The sequence below is a fragment of the Oryzias latipes genome, chromosome 9 (assembly GCF_053564925.1).
Source record: "Oryzias latipes strain Hd-rR chromosome 9, Olatipes_Hd-rR_3.1".
NCBI classification, from domain to species: Eukaryota; Metazoa; Chordata; class Actinopteri; order Beloniformes; family Adrianichthyidae; genus Oryzias; species Oryzias latipes.
Genome location: NC_136245.1, coordinates 28149559 through 28169924, shown reverse-complemented (window position 1 = coordinate 28169924; position 20366 = coordinate 28149559). Strand labels below are relative to the sequence as shown.

Sequence of the window (20366 nt, the reverse complement as noted above, 5' to 3'; positions counted from 1 at the left end):
CCCATCTTGCTCGGATAAATACAGGATGGGCATCTGATGTAAAAAAAAAAAAAAAGAAGAGGAAGTTAGGAAGTGATCTAAAAACCTAGATGAGTAATCAAAAAGACTTGACATTCATTATACAGTAATTAACTTCATTATTTAATACGTTGAGTTAAAATATTTTATTTCCTATATTTATTTAGTAGGTTTTCTATGAAGCCCGTAAAGGGACGTAGAAGTAAAAATTAATAAAGTACTGGTTTCTCTTGCGAACCAGATATTATTTGGTTAGCATAAGACACTGGATATAAAAAAAGTAACACTGGTTTACTTTCATATGCATCAGAAAACAATTTGGTTGCTTACCAGATCGTTTCTCAGCAGTTTTCCTGGTTTCTCTCTTAGGTTATAAGGTATCTTAGCTCTTTTCGTTCACTCATTTGCAATTTTTCTTGCTTCACAAACAGGGCACTTAGTGGATATCGCATTGCTGTTCAAGTGTCTGAAATATATTCACGGTCATTTAACAATGATAAAATGTGACCAGAATGCTTTTAATAGACGTAATGCCTGCTTTTTGCAGTAAGGTCTGGCAAGCAAAGTGGCTCTTTCTCGGTGCAGAAGATGCAAGATGCTTTCCTCAAAGTGCAAAACAAACCTGTAAAAAACAGAGTCTGAGAAAGGGTTCATATCTGAATGTGGGAAAAAAAACGTAGCATTGTGGATATTCATGAGCCACCTAGGTGGTTGATTTTTTTCAGGGAGTTTATGTTATAAAGATAATAACAATTTAAAAAATTTTTAAATAATACAAAAAGGCTGGTTTCAACACATTGATGCTTATTTATGCAAATTGTGCATCAAACCACTTTGGCTCCAAAACTACCTTAATTTAGCAGCTACATTAAAGCAAAACTTGAAGTGAAATTGTTTTATAGCTGGAAATAAATTCAGGCATCAAGTGGTCAAGAACCTTTTTTTCTACATCCATATTTTACTGTAACATGTTTAAAATGCAGGGTTATTTGTAGGGATTTGCTTCTGTCCAATTCCCATTTTAGAAACAGAAAATGTAACTGACCAAAACAAGCCAAGAAAAATAGCAGCTTTATGTGAGCGTATAAACGTAACCCAATCATCTAAAAGCACAAGATTACCTTTTAGATTAATTCTCTGCGTTTTTAAAAATGTTTTACTGTTGATTGAAAATGTTTTACTTGCTTCCTTCAAATTAATTGTTTCAGTGAACAGATTCTGAGTGTCGTCATGGAAATGACTTGCATACTTACACTCATATGTATCATGCCCCGGCAGGTTAATGAGGAGCCGCCCAACATGGAGAACGGCTGTTAGGGGGCCAATTGACTCTCATTAATGATTCTTACAGCAGATCATACTGAATCCCCAGTGACACATCACTTAGGATCCATTTGTGTTTGTGTGTGGGACAGACAGATGGAGCTGGTTTTTATGGGGCTGCCTTTATCTGCATGTTGACCTGGTGTTTTTCTTTTTTCTCGTAAATAATCGCCTCTGTCTTTTTCACCTTCAGTCTTGCTTTTTGCCTCTCAGTCAGTTTATCTGTGAAATTTTATTCAGGCAGAAAAAAGTGAAATAAACAACAGGATGCTTTCCACTTGAAGCAGCAACTGACACAGACAGCCTCTCTGAGTGGATAATGACTGACTGCTGGGTGCAACAACATGGATTAGAGTGCAGTTTAGATGGTTTCAGCCACAGATTGTGGAGGCACTTAAAATGAGCACAGGCAGACTATGGCCAGTCCAGTTGGATTAACGTAATGAGGGACTGGTGTGGAATGGGTCCTGATGGTTTATGTGAGGTTATCTCTGCTCAGCGGCTTCATCCTGGTTGGTTGACCGCTTTAAAACAGAAAAGAACCATCAAGCTTTGGGATTGACAGGTCATAATGTGGGATCATGAGCCATGTTTGATTGTTTTTTTGCTGCGGCTTTAGAACAGATGGACACGCTACATTTACAGCAACTGTACTTAAGCAGCACTTCAAAATGTGCCAGCCAGAGCGCTTGGCAAATAAAACCAGCAGGAACATTTTCATGACACTAATATTATTTATGAAATTCCAACTTTCCATTTCATGATTATAGTTTGACACAGTGCTGGGAAATGTGTCTGCGCTGAGACAAAATGTGTGACATTCAAAAAACCAAAATAATAATTGAAATAAAACAAAACCTGAAAGAAAATAAGTAAAAAGAAAAAAAAAAGCTATTTTTGTCAATTTTTTTTGGTTACAAATAAAATAGTGCCCATGCTGCTATAAAGGGCAACAAAATCTATTGAGTATTGCACTTAGACTTTGCACTGGAAGTAAATGATGAAATGTCACAGTACTATTAAAAGGTAATAGTACTCTGACATCCTAGTTTTTCAGGAAAGCTCTTTAGAAGGGCTGAAATGCACATTTCAAACAGCGATATTTCAAAATGCTTCATTGGAAATCAGCATGAGGTCAGGGTGAGCCTCTTCAGAATCACAGTTCAGCGATTTATTTAGGCAGATCTCAAAACAAGCAAATACTAAACAGGTTCTTCTCCATTTGTAATACTTTATAATTTACTGTACCAATCATGACTGATGGTCCAACAAACTGTCATGCTGAAAATCAGAGCTCCAGTAGTGAAGTATTTACAATTTTAACACCAGATAACCCCAAAAATGATCAAAGTTAAATTATTGTTTTTACGACACACTTAAGTTTATAACATATAAGTACTAATGTGAGTTTTCACAATTATAAAATAATTGACATTTTCTTTTAATCAAAACTCAAGTTATCAGCTACAACCTGATTTTAAGGAATCCCAGCCTTACTGATTATTTTCTCAGTTTTTTTGTTTTTGTTTAAGACCAACCTGAGAATAAAAAAGGGGTAAATACTGAAGTTGGGAAAACATAGTAAACAGAAGTAAACATAGTCTCTAACTGAATGAGCTATAAAAAGAAAATTCTCCACTCGCTCCATGAAACCTTCGAGTTCAGGTCTTCTAACAGAGGCCTGGGAGCTTGAGGGTACAGCAGAGTTTCTTAGCTGTTCCGTGAGACTTCATTCCTCTACAGAGATCTCAGATTTTGTTCATGGAATCTGTTCCAGCATGTTCTAGCTACATGAGGGACCACTGTTGCCTTCACTTTCCACTCTTATGCTGATCTCATCTCATCCCTTGGTATTTCTCAATCTTGTCACATTCCTTCTCCCTGATGTTACTTTCTTTTGGGATTGCTACATCTATCAACATGGCCTTCTTCCTCTTCTTCTCTGGACTATGTCTTGTCTGTTGGCCAATTCTATTTTGTCCATCTGGAAGTCCCACAAGATCTTAGCTTGATTGCTGTCAACTGCTTTAGAGGTGTTTCCCATCTCGACGTGGGGACTTCCAACTTATACTCAACACAGATGTTAATGCCTCTCTGCTAATGTGTTCTTCCAGGTATGCCCTACCTGCTAGAATCTTACACCCTGCTGTTATATGCTGGATTGTCACAGATGCATCTTTGCTCAGCCTGTACATGGAGTCCTGCTCCCTGTAGTAGATCCTGATCTCTCTTGTACTTACAGTCCACTCCTGTGATAACATGTTCAATGTACTGTTTTTGAGTCCAGTTCTGTCTGTTCTATTTGCTGGTGGTAGATAGATACAGAGTAGGGATTTGTCCTTCCATGATGATTACTGCTCTTCTTCCTCCAGTTTCTGCTGCTTGAAGTATCCACTAAGCACATCAACACTTGAAGCCACATTTCTGATGTAACATTGGATTTTTGTTTCATCTTGGGTAATAGATCTGGCGCTTACACATAATCAATCTCTTTCCTTCTGCTTACTGTACAGTCAGGGTGTTGGATTTGGGGTGAAACCCTCCAAGAATTGGAAGAAGCTTCCATTGTGTTGTGTCAGTGGCCTCTATTTCCTCTTTTAGCCGTATAGGAAACCCAATTGTTCCTGACATTTGAATGGGAAAACAGAGCGAACTGCTGTTATTAGCATTGAAATATTCTAGGTTAAACACATTTTTATTTTACATATTTATTGACATATGCATTAAACCTTTAAACATGTGATCTGTGACTCATTCAGCTCCTCATTAGATACCATTGTGCTCCTGTCATGTTAAAGGAGAGCTATCTGAATCTGAATCTGGATCTGTGACCAGCAAAACAACACAAGGGTGCCTGGATTGAAAGAGCACAATGCAGCTTTGTGGAAGCAGCGACACGCCTCATTAGCTGCACCACAACCTGGTTATCTGATCTCCATTCAGCCTGACTTGTGCCAACGGTTGGACCTCATGACTCCCCTCAGAATCAAAGGCAGGTGTGTCAAACTTCCTGCCAAAGCCACGGCTCATGACAATGAGGTGCCAGAGAGGTGCTAACAATAGAAACTGGAGACAGTTGTTTGAAACCTTCATAACAAGGGACAGTCTGCAATGATTATGTGCAGGAGATGAGATCTCCTTTAGTGATGTGCTAACATTTTTATCACAAAGGTGTCACTGTCTGAGCTTTCCTGGTATTAAAATGTGTTTGAATGCAACCTCAATGAAAAATCTACATATTTAACTTTTTTCTTGACTTTTGGGAGTTTGCTTTAGCCTCTTGGATTTTTCAAATATTCTTTTTTTCAATTTTGCACAGAGCAGGAAACTGCCAAAATGTTGGTCTTTGAAAGGGCTTTTTTACACCTAAAAGCAGCATCTGTGCATCAGCAGCTCAGCTTTGGTCTCATCGTCATTCCCATGTTTCAAATGTTCTCGGGGAAACTTCAGACTGACTTTGATGACCTGCTGTGTGAACAGCAGTCTTTTTTCACCTTGAAGGTGAAATCATCTTTGCACATATCTCGCACAAAATGTAAAGACTTCCCCTTTCCTCATTTTAGGAAAATGGTTTGTTTTCAAATCATTTGCTCTAGTAGTAATACAAAGTATGCAAAATGTAGTTCATCTGTCCTATTCAATATAAAACATAGTCCCTCAATTAAGATTAAAATGCCAATTAACATCGATGATCATTTTAATATTCAGTTATCTATATCATTTTTTGTCTAGTGTTTCACTTATCTGTTTAAAACTAGTTTTCTACACAAATACCATTAAATTATTCAAGAGTATTCATTAAAAAAACATCTTCCTTCGCTTCAAAACGTTTTGATTAATTATTTGGCTTATTTCATGCAATTAAAGAAAAATAACAATGGAAATAAAGACAATGAATAAATAAAAATACTCCTACGGATCTAGTTGTGATAATAATTCATGAATTTGATTAGAAAATAAATAGAAGAGAACCCTGCGTTATAATTACTCATAATTACTGAGTTTGAGTTTTCAAATAAAGTTTGATTATTGCTTGAAAAGGAATGGGAAAAACAAATTTGTGTAACCCCACCCCTATTTGTGTTTCACTGAACTTTTATTGACTTAAATCTTTTAATACAGTTGCCATAATTCAGTTCTAAGCATCTATTTCAAGTTGTGAAGCTTTTTCATAAACATGTTTCATAGGTAAATAGGTTACTCTAAATTGTCCATATAGATGTGAATGTGAGTGTGCATGGGTGTGTGATTTGTGGCCCTGCGACAGACTGTGCAGGGTGTCCCCTGCCTTCGCCCACAAGTGGCTGTGATAGGCTCAGGCATCCCTGTGATCCCAAAAGAAACAAAATGGGTTTAGAAGATGAATGAATGAATGATGAATACCTTTTTATTTCTTTTTAACTTAGGAAGATAAATAGATTGATGAAAAGCTCTGGGATTAACACAGACAAGCCTTATGTTAAATGTAGAATTTCAGTTCAGAGAAATTATTTATCATCTTAAGGGAATGCTGGTAGTTTTAAAAGCACAAAAGAACTGGAGGTCACAAAAGTACTGCAGTCTTCTTCAGAAAAAGAGAAATATTTCCTTTTAAAGATTCTGGAGCTCTTGTGTATAACAAGTACTTAAACGTTGCACAGAAGTTTAGAGAAGTTTTGGCTGCAAAGATGAAGACAGCCTCAGGCAAAGAACAAGTGAAAAAGTCAAGGCCATATCACAGGTTTCATGACAAGAATTTTATTTTCTTTTTTTTTTTTTATTACATTTTGCATTAAATTAAAGAGGTTTTTTTCCATTTCTTTACAACATACATTAAGCTGTGAATCAGATGTTAAGGAAGTGGAGAGAACAGGGCAAAAAACTTTGTGACATCACAATACTTTACAAGCTTACAAAGTTCAAAAGTTTGAAAGGTTGACAGTAGAGTTGGTTTGCGTCTAGTAGCAGTGTATTATAACAAAGGTGAGAGACAAAAAGGCACACACTAAAGAACCTCACTGTCCACAGCAGGCTTCACACATCAGTCCTAAAACCATCTTTAAAAGTCTTTAAACCTTCCTCTGATATCAAAACGCTTGATGCTCTCATTACTTGGTTCACTTGTCCCTACAGGAATGGAACCTTCAACCTTCACACAGAGAGAGGTCGCATTGCTCACATTCTGTGAGGATATGTGAATCCCCCCCCCCCCCCCCCGACTCTCTAAACTAAATATTTTTAAAACAGAAATATTTAGTTTGGAGCTTTTTAAGAGCTGGGAAGTCAGTGGTTCACACACTGAATGCACTGGAGGGTGAAAAAAGCTGTGAATGTTTCTGAAGTGAAAGCACTTTAATGGCTAATCTCGGGCCACATGTATTTTGAAGGTTTACTGAATTGCTGGGATAACTGTCTTAGCTGCCCACCCAGACTGATCCAAACACAGCACCTTGGCTTTGGCCCGTGCTTTTGACCTGTTTTTCCAGTTGCAACCAAACTCTTAAGCGTTTCTGCACACATGCAAATCCAGTAACAGATCCTACATGTCCTTGTTTTAGCTGTGGATGGAGACATTGTTGGCTTTCTTCCATTGAGAAAAACAAGAAAAACTTTGACCTATCTACACATACAACTAGGGAGTGCTTCTCTGGTTTTGAAGTGTTATAGTGACAGTGGGGTGATCAATAAAAATCCCAGAGTCAATGAACAATACAAACAAAAATATTACTAGCCAAACTCTCAGCAACTCCTAAGGCCTTGATAATGAGAGTTAGTGAAGCGACATAAAAAAAATGTCCTCAGATTGTTTTTTCTTACAAAAAAGGGGTTAATTAGGGTACGCGTTTCACTACTGTTGATTTGATGTCAACTTTCATCACAGGAACCAGCCTGTTCATACACCTGCCTAAGGAATGACTGCACAGAAGTAGCTGTGAAGTCTGTTAGTACACTGGGGCCAAACACGTGTCTCCAAATGTATGATGCTGCGGTGCTGTTGTCGCATTTTTATTGCAGTGCACCAGGCAGACACGTTTGCCTTTTTAATGAAAAACGAATGTTCCATCAGTCAATCAGTTCACCATCACTCCAAACAGACAGACAGCCAAAAACCAACAAAAAAAAAAAAAAAAAACAATACTAGGACTTTTAGCTTGTAGAAAACTGAAAATCGGAAACGCTCACAACGTCTTCATCGAAACTGCCAGCACAACAAAAATGCTTGCTTTAAGCCTTTAATGGCACAATCAGAAAAGAACCACAAAGATTAGTGTGCATGTTTGTGCGTGTGTCTGTGTGAGTGCAAGTGTTTTAATCTGTAGGAGAGAAGAAGCAGATGGAGGTAGGGACAACCCCTTCCACTCCATCCTCTGGATCGTCCGTGTGTTATGTCTAAGGACCGGTATGACAATAATAACACCTACATTCTTGAATTGCATTTTTATCAAACCAGGAAAATATAATGTAAGAAAAATAAAATTAAAAAAAGTACAACAAGTAGACAAAGTTAACAGCTATTAAAAAAACACATTGTCACTACTTTAGGGTGTAAGGCACAAATTTACATGTGGAAAAAGAAGCAGGAGATACAGATGTTCTGTTGTTTTCATTTTCATCTGCTCACCTGTGTGACACCATGGATGATTCGTGCACAGCTTCAATTTGGTGTCTGTAGACCTTCCAGTAATTTTGCATAACCGCATATATATATATTTGTTTCTAAATGTACTAATAAATATATACGCAGGATGCAACATTGGGCTGGAACTGAGGAGCAGCATCAGGGAAAATGTTCCTGACTCCAACTCAACCACAGTGCTAATTGGGAGGGGGGGATGCTCATTGGAGGAGTGAAAGGTCGTCTTTTCTGATTGGTCTCAACAATGGAAACTCTGGTCCTTAAAGGTGAAAGTCCTGGTCTGGCACAGTTTAAATAAATATCTCCTCCTTGCTGCAGAAGTCACGTATACCTCAAGTTGTAGGTCCCACTGAGCACGCAGTAAGACCTGGTTGACCTTCAGTCAACAAGAAAGTTCTACTGGCTCCAGTTTAATGACTTTAAATATGTTTCTCATTTGTTTAATCAATATTAAAACATCTCTTCTTTGCCTTGTTCCTGAACGAGCCTGGAAAGTCTTTTTTTTTCATTTTCCTTTTTTTTTAAAGCACTTATTAAAAATAAATACAACAGGCTATTACTATTAACAGTCACGTGTTATTCAGTAACCAGTACAGTAAAGGATTCCTCCGGCCAGGCTTTAGGTCAAACCCAGGCAGGCTTGATTGCTGTAACACTGAGAGGCGTTTCACAGTTTCCAACAGAACTCAAGCAGCTGAGTGTCTTTGAAGTCCATCTTTCTTAGTTCTTGCTCCCATAGATTCTCCAGTTGTCATTGTACTGTACAGCAATTATTCTCCAGCGTGCTTTCGTCTTGTGTGCTTTTATTGGCACGTTTAAGAAGTCGCGGTGACCAAAGACAAGGCGCACAAGACAGCCACCGCCTCAAATGCTACACAGTGCCAACAGTTTCAGGGACAGGCGTCCACTTTTCTTCAGTAGCACACATTCCCGTATGTGTTTTCAGTGGAACTGGGCACCAGCCAGAGCATGAGCTCAATGATGGCATTAACAGACAACAACCATTTTATATGTACATATTTATATAAAAAGAAAGTGTTTTCTTAGAAAAAAAAAAACTTTTCCACTGTACTGTACACCAAAAACAAACAAGCCAAAGCACGAAAGAGGAGATATATGTTGTACAGTATTCCCTGTTATTTTCTTTCCTTCTTTCAGAAAACAACTTTCAGTGCTGTCTGTTCACATTGGACTGATAGAATAACAAGCTGACTATGTGCCAGATTCACTGGACTTGACTTTTGTTGAGAGTGAGACTACAGAGGGTTTAGGAGGGACGTCAGGCCTGAGGTGTTTGACACCTGTTCGAGGCAGTGAACCATAGGAGCTCATTCCGGGCTGCCTTGACAGCGAAACGCCCTGTGCTGTCATTTGTATTGAGTCCACCCTCTGGGGTGCAGGTGGTGGGGTCTCCACACGGAAGCTGTGATGTCTTGCCAAATGGGAGGAATTAGATGAGTTGGTGTTGTGCTTCTTGAGGGCAGAGGACCCGGAAGCAGCAGATGCAGATCCTTTCCGGAGGCCATAGACTGATGAGTGGACCTCCAAGCGTTTGCCCATCTGTGGGACAGCAGGGGGGATGGTGAGAGAAGCTTCTCGCTGTGGCACACGAGGTGGCAGCATCCCATCTGGATCAACGTTTAGGTTGTGACAGGGATTCTTTACTGTCTTGTACTCAAGAGTGGCTCCCTGGTCATCCATAATGCTGTGGGCCACATTTAGATCACTATGATGAGGTTGCTCTACATATTCATGCTGGTAGGACTGCTGCAGATGAGGCTGAAGCTGGTGCTGATGCTGCGGAAGGGGCAACACCACCACACTGGGGATGTGTCCTGGCGATGCCCTCAGGGGTAAGTCTGTGGAGATGACTGGAGAGCCCATGGAAGGCATGTCCTTGGTGCAAGCGTTGATGATATTTTGATTTCTTTCCCACTCACGACTTCCCCGGCTGGTCTTACGGCGTGGCTGCATGGGCGTGGATTCAGGTGTTGGCAGAGCAGCAAAGTCCAGGTGGTGCTGCTCCGCTTTTATCAGCATCTTCCCATTTGGCGTCAGTCGCCCATTGTGTATGAGAGGGGTGAGAATCGCCTCCGGGCGACCCTCTTTTCCCTGCATCTCAAACAGACCAGTAAGCTTGGTCACACTGTTCATTGATCCTCGTCGGGAGTGCAGGTGCAGGTTGTCCTTTTCCTTGCGGCCTGCCAGGTCGATGTCTCGCCGCCGGTGGTCGCAGACGCAGTAGACAATTAGGCCTGAGAAGAAGGCGCCCATGGCAAATGCCAGGATGACAGCTATGGCCAGCAGGGTCACGGGAACCAGCTGGTCACGACCCTTCTGGTAGCTCTCACGGATCACGCCTAAGGAGACACAATCACAAAAGGAATTGAGCCCTTAAACACAAGGACACTTTGCAGAACCTTGTGTTGGAGACAAAAAAAGATCTGTTACCCAAGACAGTATATGACAAATCAAAGTGGAGAGAACAGGAGTTAGCTGTAAAGAATAAAAGACATATTCTGACTAAAAATATTAGATTTTAACGTCTTTTTTCATGAATGTAAATGGGAAAAAGGATTTATTTCATAATAAAGAGCTGATACTCAAAAAGATAAATATTAGCTTGAAGTAACAAATGGGATTTTTTTTTCAGTGAATCCAATCATGGGCTGTAAATGTTTTGGAGGGGTGATTAGAATTCTCATTTTAAATCCCAGATAAAACCGTCGCCTGGAATGAAAGAGATGAGAGCTCAGATAAAGAAGACTGCAATACCCTTTCTTCTTATGGATGCAAATGTTAGAATTTTCATAATGCTTGGATTCAATCTCGTGAATCCCAGAGAACACATGAAAAAGCCTCTGATTAGGTGCTAAATCCAATGAGCTGTATCATCACTGTCATGTGAAAGCATGTCTTATTTAAATAAAGCCAGAGAGGCACCATGATATAGCAAATCAAAGATAATTCAATAACAGCAGCTGCAAAGTATTTAAAGGGCTGGGTTGGGGGGTCAGAGTAAGAAATTGTGTGTGAAAAAATAGGGTCACCATGAATGGAAATGTGGATGTGCAGATTTTATTTACGGATAATGACCTACAGCCTTTTGGAGGATGTAGACATCTGAGAGAGCATGCTGTACTGAAGCTTAAAGAGACCAGTCCACAGCAAAACTGATTTATTATTCCCTCATGACCCACGTCCAACACATCGGCTACCACAGACAGGATTAGGCAGGTGGACTTGATCACATGAAAGAACCTCTGTGAGCACGACTGGTTTTGATGCATGCATGCACCACACTCATCTCATAACGCAAGATATATTACAAACTGAAGAGTGCTCACATATGAAAGATTTCTGAAATTCTAAAGGCCATGCTTCTTGTCTTAGCTAACAAAAACTACTTGAAAAGTAAAAAAAAAAAAACAAATGGAAATGTCAGCCAGTCTAAAGAATTTTTTGAGGGAGTCTGGAACAAGTACAATATACATGCAAGTCCTTTAACATCTTTTTATGAGCAATAGTTGTATTAAAGTGAAACTACCATGAACTGAAAAATACAGTCACTGTTTGTTTCTTCTTATAAATAGGACTTGTTTTGACTTACTTTAGTGAAATAAAATTAAATACAACATTGTAAAAAAATTATTTTACTATTATTTGATATTAAAGGTTCATTAGTTCCAAAAAAAGTACAAAATACATCCTGTGAAATCCCTCTTTTTTTGCAGCAAACATGTTGTTCACCTTTCGGCAAATCTTTTCAATGGTTGCCTCAGCTGTCACTGATTCCCAGAGATGGTTTGGCAGAGATTTTTACACTGGATGCCCTTCCTGCCCTAAAAAAATCCTGTATTTTCATCCAAGCTGGGGACCGGCATAGGGAAACCCAGACTTGATGAAAGAAAATCAGTCATCATTTGTCCTAAACTGAGATTTTTATGCAGAATCCCCTTTTATGTCAGAATCATGAGCTTCTGTTCTTCTTGCAAACAACAAAAGAAACACCAGAAGTTTTTAAATTGAATCAACCAATTCCTATTTCTAGTAACTCCGCTAAAGGTTTGTTGACCTGACTTGCTAAATGTTATTTACTCTCAGGCAAATCATTAAGGAACAGTTTTTATGGTTTACTATTGAGAGAAAATGCTCTCCTCATGTTTTTCAATAAAAGGTCTGAACACAGACAACATTATTTTTGTCTGAACATAGACAGCACTGACATTACTTTTGTCAGTGTCACCTTTTTTTCCAACCTGATTTTCGTTTGTTACTTATCACAGTGGCTTTTTTGGATCTTTTAGTTCCTTTTATATTTAAGTATATCACGTTAATTTCATTGATAATTTGTTAAATCATTTTAGCATTTGATACGTTTTTACTATTTAAGATTATTGCTTTTTTTTCTGCTTTTTTGTGTGAACTTTTTTGCTTAAAACATCCAGTTGAATCCTCTAACCCTGATTAAAAACAAAAATGTCTTTTTAATGATCAGAAATCATCTTTTTTCAGCCAATGTTTACTATAAAATCTCTTTCTGAGCAAAAATGAAGCACGATAGAATCTTTATAGATTTCTGAGATCAATCTGTGTGCAAATAATCTAATGTAACTGTAAAAACAAAAGTTAACTTTTCTTTGTGGGAGAGTAGAGACAGCATGAAGGAAAATAACCACACCATATGGAGAAAAATAAATTCTGGTCAGAATATTTCATAACCAAAAATGTGTCCAGTCATAGGGCTGTTGTGAGAGGGATTAGTATTGTGTGACTGCAGAAAAACGTGACGCACTAAAGTCATGTAACTAAATGCTCTGCCTTCCTGGTGACACATCTACTTCCTGTCTCATCCATTAACTTCTCCAAATGAGAGATACTTTTCTTTGCCGTTATCTTTCACTTTGATTACTTTTCCTCTCATGTTCTGCCACTCAGCGACTTTTCTCATGTTTCAAAGTGTTTTTCTCTCGCACCGCCCAGCCACTACAAGTGATCTATTCTATTCTGTGGAAACTGGGAAAGCTGTAATTACAACCTCCTGGTCTTTGAGTTATTGTCTTCTGGCAGAAACATCAGTAAAGGCGAGTGCCTTTTGAAACTTTTTGGTCTAAACATTTCAGCAAACAAAAAAGAATGGGGTGGAGGGGTGGGGTTCAGGTTGACTTGACACGAGGAACCCTTAAGATCTCCAAAAAGCAAATTCCCACATTGTAAAAACAGTATCGTAAGAAAGCAAAACGTGTTTTATTTCAAGAAAAAGTGTCTTATTTTCTGTCTTGCAAGAAAAATATTCCTTTTAAGAAAGTTTTTTTCTAAAGAAAAAAAAATTACCTTGAGAAACATGTCTTGGTGACTAGAATTTTTTTTCTTGGCAGATTTTCTTTTTTTTTTGCTTATTTAAAGAAATTATTTCAAATTTAATTTTTTTTAAACTTATTTCTAGGAGGCCTGTTTTTGTTGTGAGAGCAGGAAATTTGAGAAGTTTAGTTTTCCTCAAATCTTCCCGTTGTGCTGTATAAGAACATGAACTATGTTGGGTTGTTGGGAAATTCTTAGAGGTGATTTGTTTTTTTCTAGCCAATTGGGTTTAGGACTTTTTTTTTTGATTGACAAGAGAAACTGGATCTTCGCTTTGTTTCTTCTCTTCTGTCCATCACTCACTTTTCTCAAACACAGACTTTGACTTTTAGAGGGTGTCTAGCCCAAGGCCACAGGTATAATGCAGACGATGGGAAAAGGGAAGAGCTTTGACGACTTCTCCCTTTTAGAGGGATTGTTCATCTGACATCAAAGGGAGTGAAAGTTGCCACAGAGGATACCTCAGCTGTCTCGGTCAAATCATAGGACTTTAGGCTTTTAAATCAAGATGAAAACGCCATTCACTTTTCTGATGGAGGTTTACGATCTTTGGCTACAGTTCTAAGGTCATTCCATGGAAATTATGAAAACGTTTTTGAAGCACAAAGATGTGCAGCTTCAGGCTGGTTCTGTTGGATTGTACTGACATCTAGTCTTTTGGTTTCAGGTCTTCCTCACCCCATTGTTGGGCATTTTAATCATTTTTAATTTCTCCCAGCCTCAGGCTTTGATACTAAGCTGTTTGTTCCCATCAAAACAAACTGGGTTGGCAACTTTTACCTGAAATCATCAAAACTAATGTGCTGTGACTGGACTGTGGAAGCTCTCCTTCTATCTGTCTGACACTCAGACACTCAAATTCTCTTCTAATCTGCTCACAGGCATCATGAATTTAAGCGCTCAGAGCATTTCTTTGTGTTGGGGAAACTTCAAAGGCAGTTAAACATCACAGAGGGGTTACAGAAAGGCCTCCTAACCTCTAACCTCCAGCCATTAACCAAGCATTGTCAGGAGAAAGGAGACAAATCTTCATCAAACTTAACCGCACTCACCGATGTTAAGACGAGAAGGCACCAGACCTCGAATGCGACACAGTGGATGCTTCCTCCTTTTTTATTAGCTTTTTCGCTCACAGAGAGAACATTGGTGCTTACATGTCACCAATTCATTAGGTTCTATTTAAGCTCTACTTTGGATATCATCCCATTAAGCATTGTGTATGTTTGTGTTCAAGAGCCACTTGTGTTAATGGTATTATTCAATATTAAAGCCATCGCCAAGCTGTCAGTCGGTATACTGAATACTGATGAGCTGGATAAGGAAATTAAAACCCTAATTATATCATTTTGAACCTCAGGTATTAACACTGAAACATTAACCCAAAGCAAAATCCCTACATGCAAACTGTAGTGTTTAACTTGATTTCAACTATTGCAGGTTATTTTTAGGATGTAACTCCCATGATAAACATGGACCACTGTATACAGAATTTGCGGTGCCTATTAGAACCACCATATGATGAAAAAACTATGACAAGTTGAAAAAACAACTGTTTTAATTGCATTGCAAGACCTCTGGTCGCGTCTGACATGCTAATCGCGTTCAGTCTGAAAGCAGCTTCAGAAGATTTTAACACAGAAACACTAACAAACAAAGACTGGGCTTTTATTTTCTTCATGAGTGGTTCCCTGACGATCACCATTAACATGACATAAAATTGAATAATGAGGGATGAGAAAAAGCTTTGAAAGCACCAACGGATGAGCCGTCATGATACGAGATTCCGTCTCACATGGCCCAAAGACAAATCACAGCTTTTGTGCAGGCTATCAGTGGTGAGGGGGTTCTTGCTGAGACGCATAACCAAAAACACAAAAAAATGGAGGAGTGAGTGGCAAATGTGCATGGAAAACAAAGGCTGTCTTGGAGAACAATAAGCTAATCAGTGGAGGAAATGATGGCTTGTGTCTTGACGTCAGTCAAGGGAGCGTGCAATGCTGGGAAAACATCCAGTCAGAGTTTTTTTATTATGACTAACAATTGAGCGCAAAATAATTCAGCTGTCTCAATCTCAGGCCAGTGAGGAACACAAAACCAGAATCCTTTGTTTAATTTTAGGGTGTTAGAATGACAGGAATATGGGTCATACAGTAAGAAAGTGTAATTAGTTCTTTTTTCTTCATTGCATTGCTTTGACATGCCTTAAAGGGCCATTACACCAACCTTTAACCTAAATCCTATCATCCTTTCTCTTACAGGATTAACCCAAATCCAATCATTCAGCTGCAAGGACAAACGAAACTACCACCATTAAATTTCCCAGCGAGCTCAGGCTTTTAGGCTTCTTAAAACTTCACCAGTCATATGCTCAGTTTGACAGCAGTGTGCAGTAAAGTGAACCTGAGCCTCTGTTACCTCAGATGGTGAGGGCTCGCCGCCAAAGGAGAACGATTTGTGCTGCTTGGCACTGTTGTGTTGCTGTGGCTCCAGTTGCAGAGCTAATGTGTGGATATATTTTGTGGTTAACCTCAACCTTCCAAATCAAACAGTGTCACATTATATCTATTGACCTTTTTCTGAGAAAAGAAAAAAAAACTTGAAGTCTCTGTTTTTTTTTACACTCTTTCCTTCATAGAGCCTCCCCAAAGGTACCTGTCGCAGAGGAGCTGTCAGTTACATCAGATGGTGTAACTATGATAATAATCAAATGGAAGCAATTTTTTTAAGTACAGATAATTATAGCGGCTTTTTTGTCATAACAGTTATGGTGGATAATTTCCTTTTTCTCCCTCTATAAACCTCAAACATGTGATATCCATTTTATTTTCCTTCAGGTTGAACTCAAATAAATGACATGATGAAAAAAAAAACATATCTACAAACTAACCACGTCACCTGGGAAGTTAAGAGTGTAAAAAAAAATGTTTTCTTTAGTGGATCATGGAAAGAAAATGTCATAGTAGCCAAACTGTATATTTATTAAATCATTTCTTGAGAATGTTCTCTAGTATAAAGAAAAGTCAGGGATAGTAAAATAGCCTAATTTTTTGATTAGTTCATGAAGTTTCATTCTACATTTTTGCCATGTATTGATATGTCATCCTAAACATGTATTAGTGCTACCCATTGACTGTATATGAGAACTTCAGTCACCTTTTTTTTCTTTTCTTTTTTTTTGGTGATATGGATGTCGACATGTTGGAACCAGAAATCATCTGTAAGCAGTTATTGGTCAATATCTGTCTGAGTCAATGTTTCTATGGCAACCACTCTGGCCACTCAGGGCTTAGCTTGTTGGAAGGCCAAGTCCCTGCCACTTGAAAGCGGGCTCTGGGAGAATCCGTCAATCAAACGCTTCAGAGATTTGATGTGAGACCACATGTTTTTTTGAGGCACCTTATTGACTAGTTTATATAGGCAACTTGAATAACTTGCACGACAGGAACAAATATAATAATAAAAAAAGAATTAGTAGAAACATGTTTGAAAAAAAAAGTTATTCTGACAAATACAATGACTGAGTAATGGCTGTTTATTTCTCAATAGAAACGTATTGGGCCTCTTGAAACCACCAGGTACTTTCTGTTTGAAACGCCATAGGGAACTTCCAAGAATCTATATACATTTCGAATCGGAAGAACGATAATGTGGGTGAGATGAAACATATGTCTTTTTTTTAAAAGAAACAGTACATGTGTAACATCTATGTTCTTTTCAAACTATAATAAAATCTATTCAGTCACAGCAACTTTGGGAGGGGACAAAGTAATGTATCAGTTCTGTTATGATTGATCACTATTTTTCTACACAGATTAAAAAGGGGAATATATCAATGTAATGAAAATGGTGAGTAGTGTCATGCAGAAACAAATTTCTTTATGAAAACATGTCCTAGAGGGATAATATTAATGCATATGTTCAAGTGTGTTGTATTTGGGCAGATACTTTTGCTTGCATTCCCAGAGTTAGGATGGTTCATTTCAGTGGAAATGTGTTACTAAATGTTTGGTTGAGTCAAAATAGCTTGTACACTTTCACTAAGGTTATGATTGAGTTTTTTTCCTAATTGTTTTTAAGCATTTTTAATATCACATATTTGATTACAGCTACTGGTACTACAAAAATTAAACATTTATTATGTGTAAAGATAAGTTCAGCCTTGAGAGGAAAATGTCTGAAAAAAAAGGGGGAAATGATTCACCCCATGTAGGTAAATTATAGTATATCCACAGCCGGAACATTGTAGTGATGTGTGTCTTTTAAAGGATAATGCAATTTATGTTTAAAGCAAAATCACATGTTCATCCATATGGTGACTGCATGGTTTTTCTGTTTCACAAAGTCAATCCAAAAGGACGTGTGTCAGGAAGGTTATAAAGCTAATTATGTTCCCTTGTGTTTTGAGATTCACAAATGCAATGTGAAAATCTGTAGATCATATATTTTCTGACTTGTGATTGAGTTTTTCACAGTAGGTGGCTTTTATAACCCAGTCCTGGAACTCTTGAGTTACATTAAAATGATCCTTTTTTACTTTTGTGACTGATTGGTTGTTTAAGAATTTAGTGTGACTGAATTAACTAAACTAAAATATTCCACTATTGTAGTGATAAATGCATTATTCCCATTGTTACTCAAAATAAGGAGCTGCTCCTGTTGATGCTGCAACATACGATTTATTTTTTTGACTTTTTAAATGTGAGAGTAATATAGATAAAATATAGAATGTGCACTCTTATGGAGGGATGAACAGTTGTTAAATCTGTCCTTCTGCAGCACCTCGGTGCATCTTAAATCCAATCGAATTCTCCTCCTCACCATCTCGTTTTTTTCATATCTCTCAGCAGCTTTTTCCATCTCCCATCTTTTATCTTTGGTATAACCTTCCTTGCTACATTATTGTTCCGCTCTTTTTAATAAATCTTTATCATGTGGCCGTGTATTCACTCATCCCCTGTGTCTCCTTCCCTGTAGCTTCTCTCCGTCCCTCCTCTCCTTCACCTCCCCCTGTTCCTTCTCCCTGAATAGCAGCTGTAATGAACCTATAAATTGGAGCAACACAGCAGTATCTACAGGTCGGGGTTGGGGGAGGGTGGATGTAGGGGTAGGGTTGGGGGGGGGGGGGGGGCAGAAATTGACAGAAAGGAAGACAGGTAGGAAAAGGGGGGGAAAAAAGAGGAGCTGCGAGTGCAGAGGAGGAATCTTTCCCTGGAGATATGGCTCCAGCCAGAGAACAGACACACTATGAGGGGATGAACCCGGAAGATGGAAATGGAGAAAGAAGAAAGGAGGAGAGAACCAGGGGGAGGAGGTCCTATAAATTGGTTTAGGGACTCATTTGCACCAGGTAAGGTACAGCCTTGGAACGTGCCACCCCGGTCAGATGAGGGGTCCTGTGGAAGGGAGACTGATCACAATGGCAGCAGATGGTGGTTTTAGGCGGAGGGGAGGGACAGGGTAAGCCATGGGAGGAGAAGGGGGGAGGTCCATCATGAAGTAGGTGAAACGATAGCAGAGACAGATGAGGGCCAGACGGACCCCGCTCAAATGTACTGTGAAACACGAGCAACCTGCTGTTTACTGCGATGTTCCCACTGGAATGCCAGACAATGCTGCTGCTGATGCAGATGCTGAATATCATCACTTGACAGCATTTTCTAATTACTCTGGTGGTGTGGGGCTAATACATATTTCCAGCACTGTAATATTCATTAGCAGATAAGATTCCAGCAGTTCTTGACTGCAAATGAAAAAGTTGGTGGGTAATTTTAATTCCCTTCAAGTCGCTAACAGGTTGGCAAAACAACTTTGGATGCAAGATGATATTTATTTTTTCTTAAGCATAAACTGAAGATTGATCATCTGGTAAAATCTTTATCAGTTATTGCATAAGTGCAGAAACTTATCATTGCTATAAAAATGCAAATAACTGATTTAACATTCCAAAACAATTTCTCAATACGTATATAATATATCCACTTATGCACTTGGTTTGCAAAGTTTTCACAGTACAGTTGACACCTGAAGCCAATAACACTGGGGGGGGGGCACAGGAAGGAAGGGGAAAGAGGATGGGTGGAGCGGGAAATGAGTGGTGCTGGCTGTAGTGCTCAATATGCCATGCTCAAAAGCATTAAGCTGTATGGAGGCAAAACTGTGCTTAATACCATCAAAGCAATCAACAGAGGGAAAAAAAGACATTTAAAATAGCAAAAAAAGGTGAAAAAAACAAGATATAGTATTAAACCAAGCCATGCAACATATCAAGAAATTCTCACAAGAAATAAAGAAAAAAGCAAAGAAAAAGACCTCATCAGAGCAGACTGTCTGAGGAAATAAAAATCAAACTTGATCTTCAGAACAAGCTGAATATGTGCCCAATAAAAAGTGATAAAAATAACAATAATCATACAGAAAGAAAAACAGCAAGAAGCTTTTTTTTTAGAAAACAAAAAAGTGAAGCCCTGTTGCAGTTACCTGAGCATTACCAATTTCAATCAAATTCAATAAAAAAGCATTTGAGAAAAGAATGTTTTATGGAGAAATTTAACCCAGAAATGTTTTCAACCATTCTTTGTGAGGTTGGAGTAATTTTACACCTTCTCAGGTAACGGCAGCACGTTGTGATGCTGGCTGTAGGCATGCTGTCTGAAGTCTCTGCTACCATTGTGTTTGGATTTACCCAGTGGTGCTTTACTGCTTCCAGCTGACATTGCAGTCACTACTCTTCCTCTGTTCCTTTCACAAACAGGAGATAGTGAAAATGCATCGCTAAAGACTGGAACCAACCTTTCAGAATGAGCAATATTTGGGTTTTATGGAGCCCCACTTTATGGCTCTCATGTGGTAGCCCTACCACAGGCTCAGTCCTATCACAAAGTACTTCTGAAATCCTTTGAATTTATTTATTTAGCACAGGTAGAATCAACCCTTCAGTCTAACTTGTCAGCACTAAAGTTGTTCAGAGACTCTTCAGCCCGTGTGAATGAGGAGAAATTCTGTGTGTTCTCTTTTCTGGCTGTTTTTACTCCCCAGGTGGCAAGAAGAA

General features: G+C 38.7%; 1 protein-coding gene across 15 annotated transcripts in view; it reads right to left on the bottom strand.

Moving 5' to 3' along the window:
* Positions 1 to 6062: 6062 nt before the first annotated feature.
* The window catches only part of sema6a (sema domain, transmembrane domain (TM), and cytoplasmic domain, (semaphorin) 6A), a 108115-nt gene continuing 93811 nt past the window's right edge, over positions 6063 to 20366 (bottom strand). For all 15 annotated transcript variants that reach the window (XM_023958294.2, XM_078953188.1, XM_078953191.1 and 12 more), the window contains one exon: positions 6063 to 10317. In XM_023958294.2, coding sequence (XP_023814062.1) covers positions 9170 to 10317 — 1148 coding nt within the window. In that variant the 3' untranslated portion in view covers positions 6063 to 9169. The remainder of the gene's footprint in view (positions 10318 to 20366) is intronic.